At 38.0% G+C, this 18,159-nt stretch overlaps 1 protein-coding gene across 2 annotated transcripts; it reads left to right on the forward strand.

Moving 5' to 3' along the window:
• The first annotated feature begins 651 nt into the window (after positions 1-651).
• On the forward strand, positions 652-16,335 carry LOC308609785 (uncharacterized protein). Of its 2 annotated transcripts, XM_081259089.1 has the most exons (6): positions 652-674; positions 2,106-2,162; positions 3,572-3,707; positions 6,354-6,484; positions 11,628-11,760; positions 16,258-16,335. In XM_081259089.1, the coding sequence occupies exons 3-5, from the start codon at positions 3,599-3,601 to the stop codon at positions 11,703-11,705; spliced, it is 318 nt and encodes a 105-aa protein (XP_081115215.1). In that variant the 5' UTR covers positions 652-674; positions 2,106-2,162; positions 3,572-3,598; the 3' UTR covers positions 11,706-11,760; positions 16,258-16,335. The 2 variants fall into 2 exon arrangements, with proteins under 2 accessions (XP_081115215.1, XP_081115216.1); XM_081259090.1 differs by lacking the exons at positions 652-674; positions 2,106-2,162 and having other exon boundaries at positions 3,562-3,707.
• Positions 16,336-18,159: the final 1,824 nt, after the last annotated feature.

An 18,159-nucleotide genomic window follows, 5' to 3' on the forward strand; every position in this document is an offset into this window, starting at 1 on the left:
ACAGTGCTCCAAATAAGAGATGTTTATGGCCTAGGTTAGGTTGGAAGTTTGCAGCAAGTGAAAAGTGGTTGAATTCAGGTTGTGTTTTGAGGGTGTAGCTCTCAAGACCTGCAGATAGATGTGAGGTATGAAGGAAATAGTAACAAGGAGACAAGTCGTTGATGATTATGTGTGCAACTGGGTAGTATCACTTAGAAGAAGGGGGCTGATGGGAGGAGCAGCTTTTGAGGGAATATCAGGACTTGGTTTGTTATCTTGGATGCCCTGGTTTGATATCTTAGATGCTCTTTAGGTATCTAAGCGTCTGGACGGTGCTCAGACTGTACTTTGTATCCAAAGGTATCCAAAGCCACTTCAGATGCAAAATGTTTCAAGTTGACCTTTGCTGCTGCCAAAATAGTAGCCACTGTGGGCAGTCTGCAAGATGGCATCTTAGGTTTCTGAGGACGAAATTAGAATACACAAAGGGGGAAATAAGTGTATAATTATATAATGTAGATTTCATATTTAAATGTATGGGAAAAGCAATAATTAGTTGGCTTTTGGTTTTAAATGGAAATAGCCACTCATTGGAAAATAATTACTCTAATTTCAATTCATTTTACTTTAGATCATTCTGTGATGAAAACAGTTACCAAACAAGTTCTCCAGATGGAAGGAGTGCCAAGTCAGAGGTATATAACATGTTTCAGTTCTCTCGGAAGAATTCCTCTTTAATGGCTTGGTTTTCTTTCTTTCTTAAAAGAAAATTATCAAGGTACTTTCTGCCATCTTAAAACTAAGATTTGAGTCAAATCAAATGGCTTTTCTGTTTTTGAAAATGTTGTGTGATGCTTTAATTTAGGTTCCCAGATATGCAGATTGAAAACCTTTTAACTTCTTATTTTCTGTAACATATTATCGTTAGTCACAATAGTCTTTTTTTTTTGGAGATAAGAATGAATAGCAGGAGCAGCATTTGTGAAACCAAATCTAATATGAAACTGACTCTTTCTTGTGAGTAAATTTGAATTTTGAAACAGCAAAACAATAAGGTTTAATAAAAAGCAAAATAAATTGTTTATGTTTATGATCTGCCAATTTCCCACAAAGAGTTTTGTGGTGACTTTAGTTATATACCAGATACATTAAAATCACCAGTGGACAACACATCTTTTATTCAGGTGCCCTCTGAAAGTTTTAAAACTTCTTCATATCACTGAACGGTCCACTTTAAAATGGTTAAAATTATAAATTTTCTGTTTTGTGTCGTTTACCACAATTTTTAAAAAATGTGTTGTTTGAAGATTTTTGGGGTTTATAAAGGTATTGTATTAGCATAAAAAAGAAAAATTTAAGAGACCACCTCTAATCCCATTATCCTATCAAGCAATATTTACATTTTAATTTTCTCTTCCTTCTGTCTATAAACATAGTTCCACATAGCTTCATTATAATTTGCCATTCTTATCTTTTCATACTAAATTTCAATTCTGTAATTCATAGTTATACTTTTTAACATTGCATTCACAAGGTTTCATTGAGTTGGTCAAGTTTTTAAATTGGTGAAAAATTGGAAATAACCTAAAATAAACTATTGTAAACATCTTCATAAATACAGCTTTTTTTTTTCTACTTAAAGTTGTATGTTTTTGATTCTCTATTCATCAACTTGCTTGGACAACAGTGTATTAAATAAGTTGTTAAGAGTGTTTATGAAGTCAAAAAAAAGCTTATGATCGTCTGCCAATTGTTATTTCAAGAGAGTGATATTTTAATAATCAAATAGTACATTCAAAGAAGTTAAGATTTGTGATATCACACTAATTAGATATTATTATTAAAAATTTATATCATATGTAAAGCATTCTTAAAATAGCTACCTTGACTTTTGCTATGATATTAGAAATGGAAATCTATATAAATAAAACATGTATATGTAAAACATATTAGGAATTCTGTAAAACTAGTACAGAATAATAGGGCATCATGGAATGAGAACAGTTAAACATTTTTTTTTAGTTAGCATGATTAAACAAAGTGGAAATGTAACTGAAGTATACAAACTCATTGAGCTCTTTTAAGAGTAATTTTATTTCTTGGGCTTTTTTTTGTGTTTGCCTCAGTTATTTGGAGACATAGAAGTAAGCCAAATCAGTATCTGGGTATATACCTAGATCCAGGTGAGTATAGGGGTGAAATAATGGTGTGAATTGTGTCACATTTATATTGTACTTATGTATGCCTAATAAAAGATGGGAACTTTTATTAGAAATTTTTTAATCTCCTAACAAGAAAAGTGTAATTAAAAAAATTTTAATACAAATGTATTTGCATTAGTTTCTGAAAGGAAAGGAAGGGTATACACATACATACCATATGCATACAAACATTTTTTTTGATGGCAATTAAGTTAAAACACAATAAAATAGCACAAAATGAACTGAGCTCCTATATATTTTTAAGAGGCATGTAAATCACACAGGATCGTGTGTTGATTATCAATAAGCTACACTCTATGAAATATTTGTCCTATATTACCGCATACACTCCATTTTACCCTGCATCCTAATGCTGCTAAAATATAGTAGAAAGCAGCAGCATAGCACAGGGAGATCAGCTTGGTGCTTTGCGATGACCTAGAGGGGTGGGATAGGGAGGGTGGGACGGAGGCTCAAGAGGTTGGGATATGGGGACATGTGTATGCATATGGCTGATTCGCTTTGTTGTGTAACAGAAACTAACACAGAATTGTGAAGCAATTATACTCCAATCAAGATCTATTAAAATAAATAAATAAAATAACATAAAATACAGTAGCTTTGAAGGATAAATATAACCATTTTAACCTATGATGTTTGTTTTCAGTAAATTCAAATTAAATATTTAAATGTGAATTTTAATATATGGCTTGTTCTAAGTAAAATATTAACACGTAGGTCTAGTTTTTGCAACCAAATGCCTCTTTACTACTGAAATATAGGGTAAGTCTCCACATTTCACTCTTTCATCCAGTGGGTTTCATTTGTTTTTTTGTGTGTTTTCTATATGAAATCAAAGGAGCAGTGAAGGTTGACAGGCTTATAGGAGGGTAAAATTGACTCACCTACCCCCCAGCAACTTGCAGCCTTATAACTTGTATTGTTTTTACATAGAAAAATTCATCTTAAATTTAACTTTTGGTCTACTTCTGAAGATTCTGTTTGGCAGAAGTCATGGGTGTATCTGTGTTTCTGTGTCCTTGAGATTCAGAAATGCCAAAGGTGTTCTACGATTCAGGAAACTTGAGTGTTTCTACATGATACATAAAATGTATCATACTTTGGGATTTTTTTAAAACTTTTATTTTTGCATTTCTGCACATCTCAATACTTTTGTTTTAGTTAAAATAACTTGTTACTGTAGAGAACTTATATTTTTTTAAAATGCTGGCTTATGTAAAACCTTTGTACAAAACCGATCCTCTTTTTAATGGGCTTGGCATCATTGTCAAGTGCCTTTTTGATTCCTTTCGACGTGTGCACGTGTGTCAGTTGCTCTGTAGACCTTTGGTGCATCTTGAGTCCTTGTTTTCATGCTTTGTCAAACGTAGTCTTGGCCACAAAGAAGCCTGTAAGTAATGGAAGGAAACACTCTGCTGGTCAAGAATGTTACCCTCCTGAAGCGCTACCACCTGGAGTGTCTGGTTTCCGGCCATTGTGTCCTGCAGAAAGTGCAAAAAGCAACAGGTAACCTGTTTGCATTCCCTGTCTTTTTCAGTCATTTAGAGTTCTTTATTTTGGAACTTGTATTATGTGGGTGGTCTCTGGTGCTTTGTGTAGGGAAAAAAGGTAACTCACACATGGCTTCTGCCTAATGAGCCTTCTAAGGAAGAAAAATTAAAAGTAATTGGGAGTTTCAAGTTGTTTCTCAAGTGTCACAACAGAGGTAACTCCGTGGGAGTCTTGAGGAGACTAAAATGATCACCAATTGTGCATGTGAGAAAAGTTTCATTAAAGGCAGATGTAGTTGAGCGAAGCCCTACAGCACAGAAGTAGGAATTTGGATACGTACGAATGGGAAAAAAGACATTTTAGGCATGGGAAATAGTTTAATGCAGAATGGATGAAAAATATGCATTAGACCTCTTCTAAATCAACTGGCTTATTAACTCAGTAAATCAGATTTAGTGAGTCAAACTAGCATTACCTGATTTCTTATCCAGGGGATAGCTGTTCATAGTAATTGTCACAGAACAGTAAATAAAATGGTTGAATTATAGCTTTAGGCTTGCTAAGTGAAATAGATGGCTCTAGATGATCTTCAGGCGACTTACTTGGTAGTAATCAGGAAATTGAGGATTAACAATTGCTTAAGAAAACAAAGAGAATTGATTTTAAATAGTACTTGAAGTAGTTACTGTGTAAAATATCTGTTCAGTTGCTCATGTTAAATGGATGTTTCTAATCCCCACTGGACAACCGACTACTTTTTTGCAAATGGTAATGTGAATTGCTGTTGCATAAACTATAGTGTTGAATCCCCAGTGTTTGCACTTGAGTTTCACAGCTCTGTGGTTTCCTGACTTCTTCCTGAGACACTTAATTGCAGGTCCATCCTCGTCACGCAGGGTGGTAAATTAGAGAACGATTAATATCACCATTTAAAGAAGAGAGGCTGACATCTCAACCGTCCTGAACATAGGAGCTGAAGGGGCCTCTCAGCAGTTCAGAGAGTTATTAGCAAGCCAGTAGGCTGAATTCTGTTGTGTTTTCTCCGTAGCAGAGCCCTCCAGGTCCTTGTTTTGAGCTTATTTATTTTTATACACAATTCTGTATGGATACTGTTCATACTACTAAATAGTTGTATTAACTGGGTTTAACTGGTGATGTATTTACATGAAGATCTAACTTCGTTTTGTTGCTATCTTTTTAGGGGCTTTCCATTCATCAAAGCTCGTGATGTATGTAATCAGTTGGTGGTGTGTAGCTATCATATTTATGATATATAGGGCTTGAATTGGGAAAGGTGGATGGTCATTCTTCTTGCTTTTTAAACTGACAGAGCCTTACAAGAAGCATTTCCCTCTCTGAAATAAATCCATGTAAAACATGTTTGGTCGCTCTCCCAATGCAACTGTGTAGTTGTGTGGATTTGGCGCACAACTGGCAGCCTTATGGTTATGTCTGTAAACAAGGAAGCCTGTTTTCCAGTCCGCAAATCAGCTGTTACCCAGTGAAACGAACTTGACTGCCATTTCTGACCCCTCACATGGAGCTGTCATACTCAAGAATGTTCACATGTTTTCAAGAAACGTTGTTTGCGGGCTATATGTACAAATTCCTGATCTGAAAGCCAATATAAAGCAACATCTCCCAAACCTCTGCTCTCTCACCAAGGCCACACACATTCCCTCGCTTATGGCCTCGTGGCAAGCGAATACTGTCAGTATCAGATTCTCCTTCCCAGTGGTCTTGGGAGACTGCATAGTGGCTCTGTGAAAGGGACCACTGCTGAGGTTGAGAGAAGAGCATCTTGGGTGTCAGTCCTGGCCTTGCATTCCCAGAGAGAGGGGTGTGCACCACGTTCTCTTGTTAGGGTTTTCCTATGCTGCAGGGTTTGCTGCTTGTTGTCAAAATGATGTCCTAGTGACTTGTCTTCTTCGTGGTTATATAATCCCAGCACAGTTCTTTATGATCTGTAGACTTTTATGGGGTTGTGGCCAGGTCAGTTTTTAAATGTTTGGAAATGTCCTATTGAACAACATTGCAGTGGCAGTGAAGCTTGCTGGGAGAATTGTTGCCCTAGTTTTGGCTTAAGGGTGGTGAGAAGATGAAATTTTTGATGGGTCAGTTTTAGTTGTGTATGTGTATGTGATTTATTTTTTTAAATTCTAATGTCTATTATTCACAGCTTAGATATGTTGACTTCCTGATTATTCATCAGTCCCTTTACTGATGTATTTTCCTCTGAAAAACTACATTTTCTTCCAGACTGTTTTTGTCTGATGGTGAAAAATAAATTTTTCATTTGCAGTATAAAATTGATTTGAGAAAAAATGTTTACCTTGGATCTTCACTTGGCTTCTGTGAAAGAAACTTAATAAAATAATATGGGCAATTCCCATTACTAATCCTAACCACGTACAACAGAGGTCTGTACAGTAACATAGCAAAAATAAGTTACTGTACTTTTACTTAGTCATTGCCTGTTTTATACTAAAGAGCAGTGAGAGACATTTATAAATAATGATACCTCAGATCACTTTTGTTAAATGTCCTCTAATATTTGGATATTTGGTATCTGGCTTGTGTTGTCTTTTATGCAATCTTGTCTTCTTTCTTTGCACTTTAGTTTAACAACTCTATGGTTTCCTATCTTCCTGTGACACTCAGGTCCATCAGAATTTCCTGTGACGGTGACAGTAGGGAGTCCTTCCTCCTCAGAAATCGAAGAGGTCGATGATTCCTCAGAACGTGTTCAGGAGGAGCCAGAGAAAATCCATTTGAAACAAGAAGTATTGCAGGTACAAAGTTATCACTTTAAAGCTATAGAGAAGATTATTTTTCAAACGGAAGGCTGATTGCAACACAGCACAGCTTGTGTGAGGGTTCTGTTTTCTCATGCCATCTGCATTGTATCCCCTTGAATGATTCCTTAAGCTTAGACCAAGGTGAATGGTGGACATTTGAACTCTAAGAAATTAAAATCAAAACATGTTGTTAGTAATATATTTTCCTTTCCTTAGAACCTTAGTATATTAGATTTAGGGAGAACCTTAGTGATCATAAGATAAGGAAATTGAGTTCTGAATGAATACAGTCAGCTGATTCAGTGCTCTTGTTTTACAGATGAGAAAATGGACAGTTCTAGTTGAACTCTCTTTTTATAAGAGGAAAATATGGCCTCATTTTAAATAAAAGTAAAGTTGAAAAAAGTTTTGATGTTGATAGTCTCCTTTCCTAAAATCAAAAATATCAAGAAGCTACATTCTATTACCAAATCATCCTGACCTCTAATGTCATTCCTTACTTTTGTTTGTATGGACAGAAAAGAAAAATTGATTTTTATAAGAAATTTTTACACCTCAAAATTAATATATTTATTTTATTTCAACTTTAATGCAGAGCTGAACATTTCTAGTAAATAAAGGAACACCATTTGTGGGGGACCTTGTTTTTGTGCTACAAAGTCCATGTTTAATTTTTTAAAATTATTTAGTATGATTTTCTCTTCATATGAAACATGACACTTGACAGGTTTCAGAACTATTTATCCCATTATTGTACGACTACGGGAATTACTCTTTGATTTTCAAAAGAGAAAGTTAGATTTTTATTTTTTAATTAAAATTAATGATAATATAGAGAAATTTTAAGAAAAGAACTTAGAAAATTATGAAATGTTAGAGTAGGAGAAATCTATAGTTCCTGTAGAGTTACTCCCTTTCGTTTTATACATGAGCACCTACAATTTGTAGAACGTAAGTGGTTTATTAGTAAATGGCAGAGTATGACAAGACCCTAGAGCATCCAACCTGCATTCCTTGTTATTTTAGATGTGGTGTATTCATTTCCTTCACGAATAGACCACAAGATTGTATTTGTAAAAGCAGTAATAGACACTGGGGAAGTCCAAGAAGTTTAAACACTGGGACCACAGAATAGCAGATTCAGAATGCACTGAGATCTTTTAGCTCTTCTCTGTTTTGTTGTTTTTTTTTTTTTTGCGGTATGTGGGCCTCTCACTGTTGTGGCCTCTCCCGTCGAGGAGCACAGGCTCCGGACGCGCAGGCTCAACGGCCATGGCTCATGGGCCCAGCCGCTCCGCGGCATGTGGGATCCTCCCAGACCGGGACACAAACCCGTGTCCCCTGCATCGGCAGGCGGACTCCCAACCACTGCGCCACCAGGGAAGTCCTCTTCTCTGTTTTGACAAGACACTACAGTGATGGTATCAAAGTGTTTAAGTATATATGCCCACAACAATCAAGAGATTTCAACATAGTTTTGAAAGACAGAAGACAGGTGGAAGAGTATGAAACTGAAGCAGTAGAACAGAGGAAAAGCATCACCTAGAATATGCACAGGGACCACGTGCAACTGAGGAGGATTCTGACCCCACCTGAAAAAGTAGCCCCATGCTCAGGTGCGCATGTAGGAGAGAGGGTGGAGTTAGTTAAAAGTGTGACTGAGATAGGGGAGCTCATTGAAGGGTTGTGTTTGGAGGAGTGGACTCCCAGCCCCGCCCTCACCCTCCTGAAATGAGATGATTTCATTTTGAAAACAGTGAAACTGGCGAGAACTGGGGCAGCTAGTATGAGTTTTTACACCCTAGAAAACTGTGTTTGGGGGAGATCCTGTTACAGTTACTGCCCGCTTCTTCCTTCATAAGAAGCCAATCAATCGTTGACTTCAGGGAGCTTCCTGCGCTCATTCTTAAATAGAAAATAAGTGTCATTTGCCTGTTGAGTAAAGCTTACAACATGAGAGAGGGGGAAAGAGTGCAAACATATCCTAGTAGGACCAGGGACAATTTAGGGAACAGAATAATTTAAGAAAAAACCCTAATTAGTATCCTGAGAGAGGTTTAGAAAGAGCTAGCAACTATAAAATAAGACAAGGGTATTAATGAAAAGGAGAATGGTCAGAAAGCAAGAGAGTTCTCCTGGAAATGAAAATATGGGTGCTGAAATAAATTCAGTAGGAATTTAAAAAATTTCTCAGTATATAAGAAAGAAAGACACAATGGAAAATGTGATAGAAATATGTTAGAGAGGCTGCATCTGGGAGATCCCACATGTTACTATTAGAAACTCCAGACCCAGAAAAACAATGGAGGGAAGCTGTCAAAGGGCAACAAAATTCCCCACAGCTGAAAGTAGACATCAGGCCTCAGATTGAAAATAGTTACGCAAGATGAGCAAGAATAGACTCATACCTAGGCACCCTTCATTGTGAAACTTTCAAATACTGAAAAAATAAATTAAAATAGAATAAAATACTGAGAGGATACATCCATTCCAGAGAGAAAAATACTGGTCACCTAAAAAAAAAGGTTAAAATCTGACTTTATCATACTTGTCATGAGCACCATGGATCCTGGAAGGCATTAGAAAGATACCTCCAAAGTTTTTCAGGCACATAATTTTCACCCTAGGGGTTTGTATCCAGCCAAACTATCAGTCATACGTGGAAGCTGAAGAAGATATTTTGTACCCAAAGAAATTTGAAAAATTGACCTCCTGTGCTACACCTTAAGCTATTTATAGACATAATCCAGCAAAATGAGGCAATAAACCAAGAAGGAAGGTAATAGGGGATTCAGTGCAGATTGCAGCTAGTCTAGAGTGGAGAGGCTTCTATTGATTGTGTGATTGAGAGCTTAGAAACACCTTGAGGCATATTGTACTTACTAGGTGTTAGGCACTGTTGGAAGGGAGGAGGGAGAGGAAGAGGAGAAGGAACTTGAACTCCAGAGGAGAAAAGGCTATACGGACATAAACCTGAAGCACACTGAACTATGGTTGATTTTTAACCTAGTATTGGTGAGGAAGGGAAGAATCCACTTCAACTTGACACTATAGATGTCCCCCTTTTCAGTGACACACGGGTAATGACCACGTATCTAATTTGTTGTCCAAACCAGAACTTGTCCAAACTCCTTACACTTCAATAGTGTAAGGAGGCGCTCTAATGCTGTAACATCAGGACAACAGGTATAAACTGGAACAGCCAAAGGCGGCTTGGGGTATGTGGTCACCCTGCACAAGGGCAGTGACACTGGCACAGTATGGAACGAGGTGTAGTCTATACACAGAGACACAGTACATCTGCAGTGGGCAATATTAATTTCATTGTAATAATGGCAATACTGTCTTGGTTTGCAGCTTTTATTGTCAACGTGCATGTAATCACAAATAACTAAAGTAAACTATACTTAGTATGTATTAGTATTAACTTGGTATGTACTGAAATGTATTGTGTACTAGTATGTACTTAGTATATATTAGGCTCTAAGTGTTTTTGCATATATTAACTCATTTAATCCTCTGAATAGCCTTATGAGGTTGGTGCTAATATCATTCCCACTTTTGAGAACAGGAAGCTAAGACAGGGAAGGAACTTGCCCAGGCTGTACCTAATTTAAGGTTGGATCGAGGCTTTGAGTTTAGGCTCTCTGCCTGTTCTCTTAAACCTTACTCCGTACTGACTCTCAAATAACAGAAGACTTAACTGCACATAGAACAGAATATAAATTTCAACTTTGACAACATAACAGCTAGGTTTGGAAGGTAGACAGAAGGTAGAAAAAAGGGAAGATGCTATGAATGTCCTCATTTTACAAAGCGTGACGTTGAGAGAGTTTCTAGTTGATCAACAATGTAGGTTTTTAAGTATATCACTACAAGTGAAAGAGATCATGAGCAGTGGAATAACTCATGATGCCATAACTTTACTGAGCAGTGTGGACGTAGGAAAGAGTGTAGAGGAACTAAACGCTTATTAGTAAGTTAGAAAGTGAACAGATAATGCCTCCAATTTAGTGAGAAAATAGTCATGGAAGAGTATTACTTGGAAATGGAGAAGAATTCAAAATAACAATAGTTGGACCTCCCTGATGGTGCAGTGGTTAAGAAACTGCCTGCCAAGGCAGGGGACACGGGTTCGAGCCCTGGTCCGGGAAGATCCCACATGCCACGGAGCAGCGAAGCCCGTGCACCAGAACTACGGAGCCTGTGCTCTAGAGCCCGTGAACCACAACTACTGAGCCCATGTGCCACAACTACTGAAGCCTGCGCGCCTAGATCCTGTGCTTCATAACAAGAGAAGCCACCGCAATGAAGAGTAGCCCCCGCTCGCCGCAACTAGAGAAAACCTGCACTGCACGCAGCAACGAAGACCCAATACAGCCAAAAGTAAATAATAATAATAAAATAATAAAAAATAACAATAGTTGACGTAAACCTCATAAAAAAGGAAATCCATACAGCCAGTAAACACAGAAAAGTGTACGACTTCATTAAGTAACAAGTGAAAAGTGAGTCAAAACCAAGGAAACTACATGTCAATCAGATTGACAAATACATAAATAAAAAGTCTGGTAGTATCAGGTATTGTAGACCTGAAGTACTATGGGAATCTTCTACCCTGTTTATACTGGAGTATAAATCGACACAACTACTTTGGAAAGCATTTAGCCCTCTCCGTCAACTGAAGGTATATAAAAGAGGCACTCTAATGCTGTAACATCAGGACAACAGGTATAAACTGGAACACCCCAAGGCGCCTTGGGGTATGTGGTCACCCTGCACAAGGGCAGTGACACTGGCACAGTATGGAACGAGGTGTAGTCAGCAGCCCTCACCCCTGCCCTATGTAAATGCACCAGAATAATGGGTACAGCAGGATTCCTGTCCATGATTTGCATTAGCACAAACTGAAAACAAACCAAATGTCCATTAAGAGTCAAAAATTAAATAAATGATGTGTATTTGTACAGTGGGAAAACTATCCAGCAATAAAATTGAATGAACTAGAGCTACAGGCAGCAATGTGGATGAATTTTTTAAACCAATGTTGAGAGAAAGAAATAAGATAGAAAAGACTTCATATACTATGATCCTGTACATAAAGTTAGATGTTGACACAACTAAACTCTTTTGTTAGGGATGCATGCAGGTTAAAGGAAATGACTGTCAAGAAGTGAGGTTGGTGTTTAACCGGGAAGAGGGAAGGAGCTTGTGATGAGAAAAGGATATGGGGGGTTTTTGCGATGCTGACAGATTCTAGTAGTGCTTATGTAAGTATTCTCTTTTTATTTGTCACATTGACAGTTTTGTTCTGTGCACTTCTCAGTACACATATCGTATTTTACAATTAAAAACTGCGTAAAGAATCGGTCGATTCTTGAGTGCTGGATGTGGGAGTGGGATGAGACCGTTTCATTTTAAGCCCTTCACTACTGTTTGCATTCGCATGTTCATTCATTCAGCATTAATTGCACATATTCTATGTACCAAGCACTCTTCTAATTTTATATGTGTTTTAACTCATGTAATTCTCACAAGAGCTCTGTAATATGGGAGCTTATCTCCATTTTATAGATGAGGAAGTTGAGGCCTAGAGTTATACAACTTGTCCAAGGTTATGTAGCTAATGGGTAGTGCCAGGCCCATTTGCCTCAGAGAATCTGAATATTTACAATATAATCTAAAAGAGAAATTTAATTACTAATTATAAGCAAAAAAATTGCACATTAAAGAAGATGACAAGTTTTCATCTATCCAGTTAGAGAAAAACACACAGTCTGTCTTTCACACACGTACATCTTATATGTATGTGTGTGGCAGGGATTCTCCTTATTAAGCAATTATTTATTGACCGTCTACGTTGTGCTAGGCACAGGTGCTGGGGATAAACCTTAATAAAATACACCCCCTATCTTCAAATAACTTGCACTCTCAGTGAGGAAGTAAGCCAACAGTTATAGTAGAGGTTATATACCAAGTGATACATCGCTGATGGCAGTGTAAAATCTCAGAAATCGTTTGGAAAGAAGTCTGGAGATAGGTACCTCAGAGCCTTAAAAATGTTCATTTGCTTTGATCTCAAACTCATTTTTATGGATTTATTGTAAGAATGTTATTCTCAATATGGAAAAAAGCCTTCATGCATAAAAACGGTTATTTTGTCTGATAATATTGAAAAGTTGGAAAGAATTTAAATGTGTAAAATGGTTAACCAGTAAACCCACTCAGTGGAATATTTTGTAGCCCACACAAAAAAATCAAGGTTATGAATCCCCTGATTATAGGAGAAATGATTGATTTCAATGTTAAATGGAGAAAAGTTGAACATAAAATTTGATATCCAATATGATGGGAGCTTTGTCCCAGAAAAATCACCCTAGCCGGTGTACAGAAGGGTGGAATGGAGAGCAGATGGCAGGAAGGAAAATTATTCCAAAGCCTTATCATTAGTCTTATTTAAGTAATAGAATATCAAGCAATTTTACTTTCTAACTTTTTTGGTTCCATATTTCCATGTAAGGGACATGAATTCTGAATACTTTGTAGGAGGAGGGTACACTTTTTCACAAAAATTGAACACTGTGTTCTAATTCCCTCCATTAGAGGGAGAAACTGTTGCATGTAATTGCACTTTGATGTGCTATCTAGAACCAGTCAGGAATTTTAGTCTACCTTCCTCTGACCGTGCTGAGGGTTTTTTGTTTTTTTGTTTATTTGTTTAGAATTTCTTTGAAATCAGTTTTAGAAGATTGATTAAACCATTATATTAAAAGTAGAGGAATTTTGCAATTTTTTTCCCTTTTTCCTCATTGAAAACTTGACTGGGTTTGGTAATGAAACATTAAAGAATTTGAAGTTCTTAGACTCTCAATTTTTTAAACATGTTCTGAATATAAAAATATATGTTCATTGAGCAAATGTTTGAAAACAATGAACAACTTCTTGAAGGAAATAAAAGCCACCTCTGCATGTACACACACCTAATCTGCTCTTTTGTCTTAAAAAAGTATCCGAAATATTTTGCCATGTCACTAACTACTCTTCTACATCAGAGAATTTGATTAAGCTTATGCATCATCTCCCAGGAAAAACGCACAGATATATTTTGAATGTAGCACTCCTGAAGCCCATTCATGAACTCTGGTTGAGACCTCTTGTCATTCTTAGTGGCTTCATAACGCATTCCTTCAGACGATGAGCTGTTTTTATTTAAACCAGTCCCAATTCAGAGGCTCTTAGCTTTCTTCTAGGGTTTGGTTATAACCAATCTTATGACATCATGTTGGTAGATAAATCTTTGCCCACATCTTTGATTTCCTTAGGGTAAACTCCTGATGTAGGATTGTTGTTAGGTACCAAAAGCTACTCTCCAGAAAGTGATACCAGCTCCTCTCCCAATGATGGCAGGTAATAGAGTTCCTCACTCTTTTTGTTCAAAGCAGTTAACATGTATAAATATACCTTACTGTTTTCATAAGTATAGGTATTATGATTGTTTATCACTGCATAAGAAACCACCCCAAAACAGTGGCCTAAAACAATGACAATCATTTATTTTGTTCACGAACCTGGAGGTTGAGTAGAATATTAATTCTTTTACTACACTCTTACTGACTGAAAACAATACCTGTTTGACTAGCTCAGAGTTCTGTAGGTCAGAAGTCCAGGCACAGCGTGACTGGGCTTCCTGCTCAGATATACACGGGAACATGTGGGTTCCCTCCTGAGAGTGTTAAAGCACGTGAAATTTAAGTGTAAGATATTGAGCCCCAAACATTGGATGTTCACCATAGTTTGTGTGGGCCACAGAGCTGAAATCAAGATGTCAGTCTGGCTGTGTTAGCGTCCAGAGGCTCTGGGAAAGAATGCCTACAGGCTTCTTCCGGCTTGTTGGCATAATTCAGATTCTGGAGTTGCAGGACAGAGGTCCCCATTTCCTTGTTGGCTGTCAGTCGGGGGAGAGTTTCAGCTCCTAGAGGCCTCTCGCTTGCCTTCTCTGCCGCAGCATTGGACTTCTTCAGAGCCAGCAATGGAGAGTCTCCCTTTTGTCCCTTTTGTACTTCAATTCAGGAAGAGTTCAGGTCCTTTTCATGGGGTGCCTGAGTAGGCCACATCCACCTAAAATAATCTCCCTATCTTAAAAGATCAACTGATTTTGAACCTTAATTCCATGTGCAAAATCCCTTCACTACAGCACCTACATTTAGAGTTTGATTGGATAAGTGGAAGGTTTGTGTACTTCAGTAAGTGGTCATCTTGGGGGCTCTGTCAGAATTCTGCCTATTGCAAGCAGTGTCCCCACTTCAAGGAGCGAAGTGTCTTAGTTCCTAAAACTCCTAAGATAGTTTATCAGTGTTCATTTTATTTCAGTGACCTTGGTGAAGGGAAGACTACCACCGCCGTGAGCAGGAATGGCAGCCAGCTTCCTGAGTCCACAGTGTGGCTCTGCTACTTAGTGGTGTGACCTTGGCTGTGCTGCTCTACTTACTCTACTTCTCTGCCTCTGTTTCCCTCATCTGTAAAATAACATGGAGTTAGTGATCGTTCTTTCCTCGTACGATTTTTTTAATAAATTTATTTTATTTATCTATTTTTGGCTGCGCTGGGTGTTTGATATTGCTCACGGGCTTTCTCTGCTTGCGTCGAGCGGCGGCTACACTTCGTAGTGGTGTGCGGGCTTCTCATTGCGGTGGTTTCTCTTTTTGCAGAGCACGGGCTCTAGGCGCGCAGGCTTCAGTAGTTGTGGCACGCGGGCTCAGTAGTTGTGGCACGTGGGTTCTAGAGCGTAGGCTCAGTAGTCGTGACGCACAGGCTTAGTTGTTCTGAGGCATGTGGGTTCTTCCTGGACTAGGGCTCGAACCCGTGTCCCCTGCACTGGCAAGCGGATTCTTAACCACTGTGCCAGTAGGGAAGCCCCCTCTTAGGGTTTTGATGATTCGATTATTTAATACCCAGGGAACTCCAGGAACAGTGCTTGACTGTAAATTGCTTTAAAAGTGATTACTTTTTTATTATTTATTATTTTATTATTTTTTTAAAGTTTTTTTGGGGGGGCAATTTATTTTTATTTATTTATTTATTTATTTATTTATTTATGGCTGTGTTGGGTCTTCGTTTCTGTACTAGGGCTTTCTCTAGTTGCAGCAAGCGGGGGCCACTCTTCATCACGGTGCGCGGGCCTCTCACTATCGCGGCCTCTCTTGTTGTGGAGCACAGGTTCCAGACACGCAGGCTCAGTAGTTGTGGCACACGGGCTTAGTTGCTCCGTGGCATGTGGGATCCTCCCAGACCAGGGCTCGAACCCGTGTCCCCTGCATTGGCAGGCAGATTCCGAACCACTGTGCCACCAGGAAAGCCCCAGTGATTACTTTTTTAAAACATGCTTTTGAATCTGCAATTATGCAATTCAGGTATGCTAAGCAGGTTCGTTAATAGGACTTCCTGCTATAAAGAGACCCACAAATAAAAATAGAATTTTTCTTTCTTGGTCATAACTTCTTATTTCTGACTTACTATGTTATATGCATATGCCTTTTATGGTGGCCTGCCACAAATTTATGTTGGAAAGAGTGGAATTTAAATAAATCTTTGCAAATTTGATAGATTTTGATCATTCATTTCACTGGCATGGTATGATATGACCAGTAGCAGACTAAAATCTGAGTTCACTTCTGGCTCTGCCCATAAATCCTGATGAGACCAATAGCTGGAAAGGCTTTTGGTTATTATACTATGAATTAGTTATAATATTGACTCTGTTTGCTTAGGAAACCCTGGAGGAGTGCCTAAAGCAGTTAAAGGAGGAAAGAGTAATAAGACTGAAGGCTGATAGACGAGTCAGTGAGGTAAACACGTTTCATCTGCTTTTCAGAGTGTTTTGGTTTTATTTTGATTTGATTTTAAGCCATATACACATATTTTGTAAGCTTTAAAACTGTAATATGTTGCAAATCGGTGGTATCATATGGACTTTTGCACTTACTGGTATTTAGTGATCATATGATCTATATTCCAGAAAGCATGTTTTTAAAGATGTGAAAATCTGGTTTTGTGTATGTGTGTGTGTGTGTGTGCTTTTATATGACATTAGCTTATTTCCTGTTCATGATTCTTTGATGGAAGAAGGCACTTTCTGTGCATGTATTGTATATACAGTAACATAAAAGACATGATGAGACTCTCCTGGCAATGAATTAGGAAAGTGAATCATTTAAATAAATTTAAGATATTGGAAAACTTCTAAGAATGCAATGAAAGATAAAAATATATACTATGAGAATTACATTAGGTAATGTGCATGAAAGCAGGGCATAATCTAAAAAGTTCTATCTAAATATAATTTATCACAGGGTGAGTGTAGGGAGGAATTTTTGAAAGTGCATCCATTGGATTGGCAGACACTCATTCAATAAATGTTGAGCACCTGCTCATGTAAGGCAAAAGGGGCATCATGAACATTAACGGCCTTTCTGAGAAATACGAGAGTTGAGCTTACAGGGGGTTTTAAGTGCGTAGATGCTGAGCGGAAGGGGAAGAGTGCACGGGGGTGAATATGTTCAAGAAGCCAAAGAAAATATTGGTGATCGTACATTTAATAAATTGGGTTGGGTATGATTTAGGACTTTTAAACGTAAGCATTAGATATTTTATTCACTAAAGTTAATTCTTAACATTCAGCAGAGTTGAAATATGTTTTGTTCAAATCAGATTCTATAATTCACTTTCTAATTTAAGGGAAACTTAAAGCAGGTCATTTTCTAATGTGGAATAAGGCTCCATTATGAATTGAACCAGTTAGAAATGTGATCTTTTGTGAAAGATCATTAATAAAACGGTAACTTTGGTTTATTTATATACCACCTAAGTGTTATATAGGAAACTTTGTTGGGTGCCTGTGGGTTTTGGTTATTATGTGATATGGTCTCTGTCTTTACTGGCGGAGGGTTACATTAATTATAAATTAATTCCATTTTGAGTGTTTTAGTTTTGTACCTTGAAACTAGGCAAGACTACTTTTTGTTTGTTTTTTGTTTTTTGGGGGGTTTTTTGCGGTATGTTAGCATCTCACTGTTGTGGCCTCTCCCGTTGCGGAGCGCAGGCTCCAGACACACAGGCTCAGCGGCCATGGCTCACGGGCCCAGCCGCTACGCAGCATGTGGGATCTTCCCAGAGTGGGGCACGAACCCGTGTCCCCTGCATCGGCAGGCGGACTCGCAACCACTGCGCCACCAGGGAAGCCCAAGGCAAGACTACTTTTGATGACAATGAGAAAAAATCATGTCAGACGTTTTCAGTCTTCTTGTATAGCTGGAACATGAAAATGCCCAGTTAAGAAACACAACTTTCTCTTTGTCTGAAGCCCTTCATGCCCACTCATTGACAAGCATGATCCTGGATGATGAAGGTGTTTGGGGCAGCACTGAGAATTCTTTTCAGAAGTTCCATGCTTTCCTGGTTCTCCTTAAAGATGCTGGGTTAGTTCATTTCTCTTCATGGCATTCTTCTCTTTGCGACTCTAATGGTAGTTTGCTGAGGAACTGGAGCAATTTTCATCACTTACGTGGCTATATTTAGCCAAATTTAGTGTAATTATAGGTAATATAGTTGACATTTTAAAATGAGGAATTAAATTTTTTAAGAAATGCATATAGGGAAGCCTGCTTTGGTAG

This window comes from Mesoplodon bidens (genome assembly GCF_964165515.1).
Source record: "Mesoplodon bidens genome assembly, contig: HAP1_SCAFFOLD_146, whole genome shotgun sequence".
NCBI lineage: Eukaryota > Metazoa > Chordata > Mammalia > Artiodactyla > Ziphiidae > Mesoplodon > Mesoplodon bidens.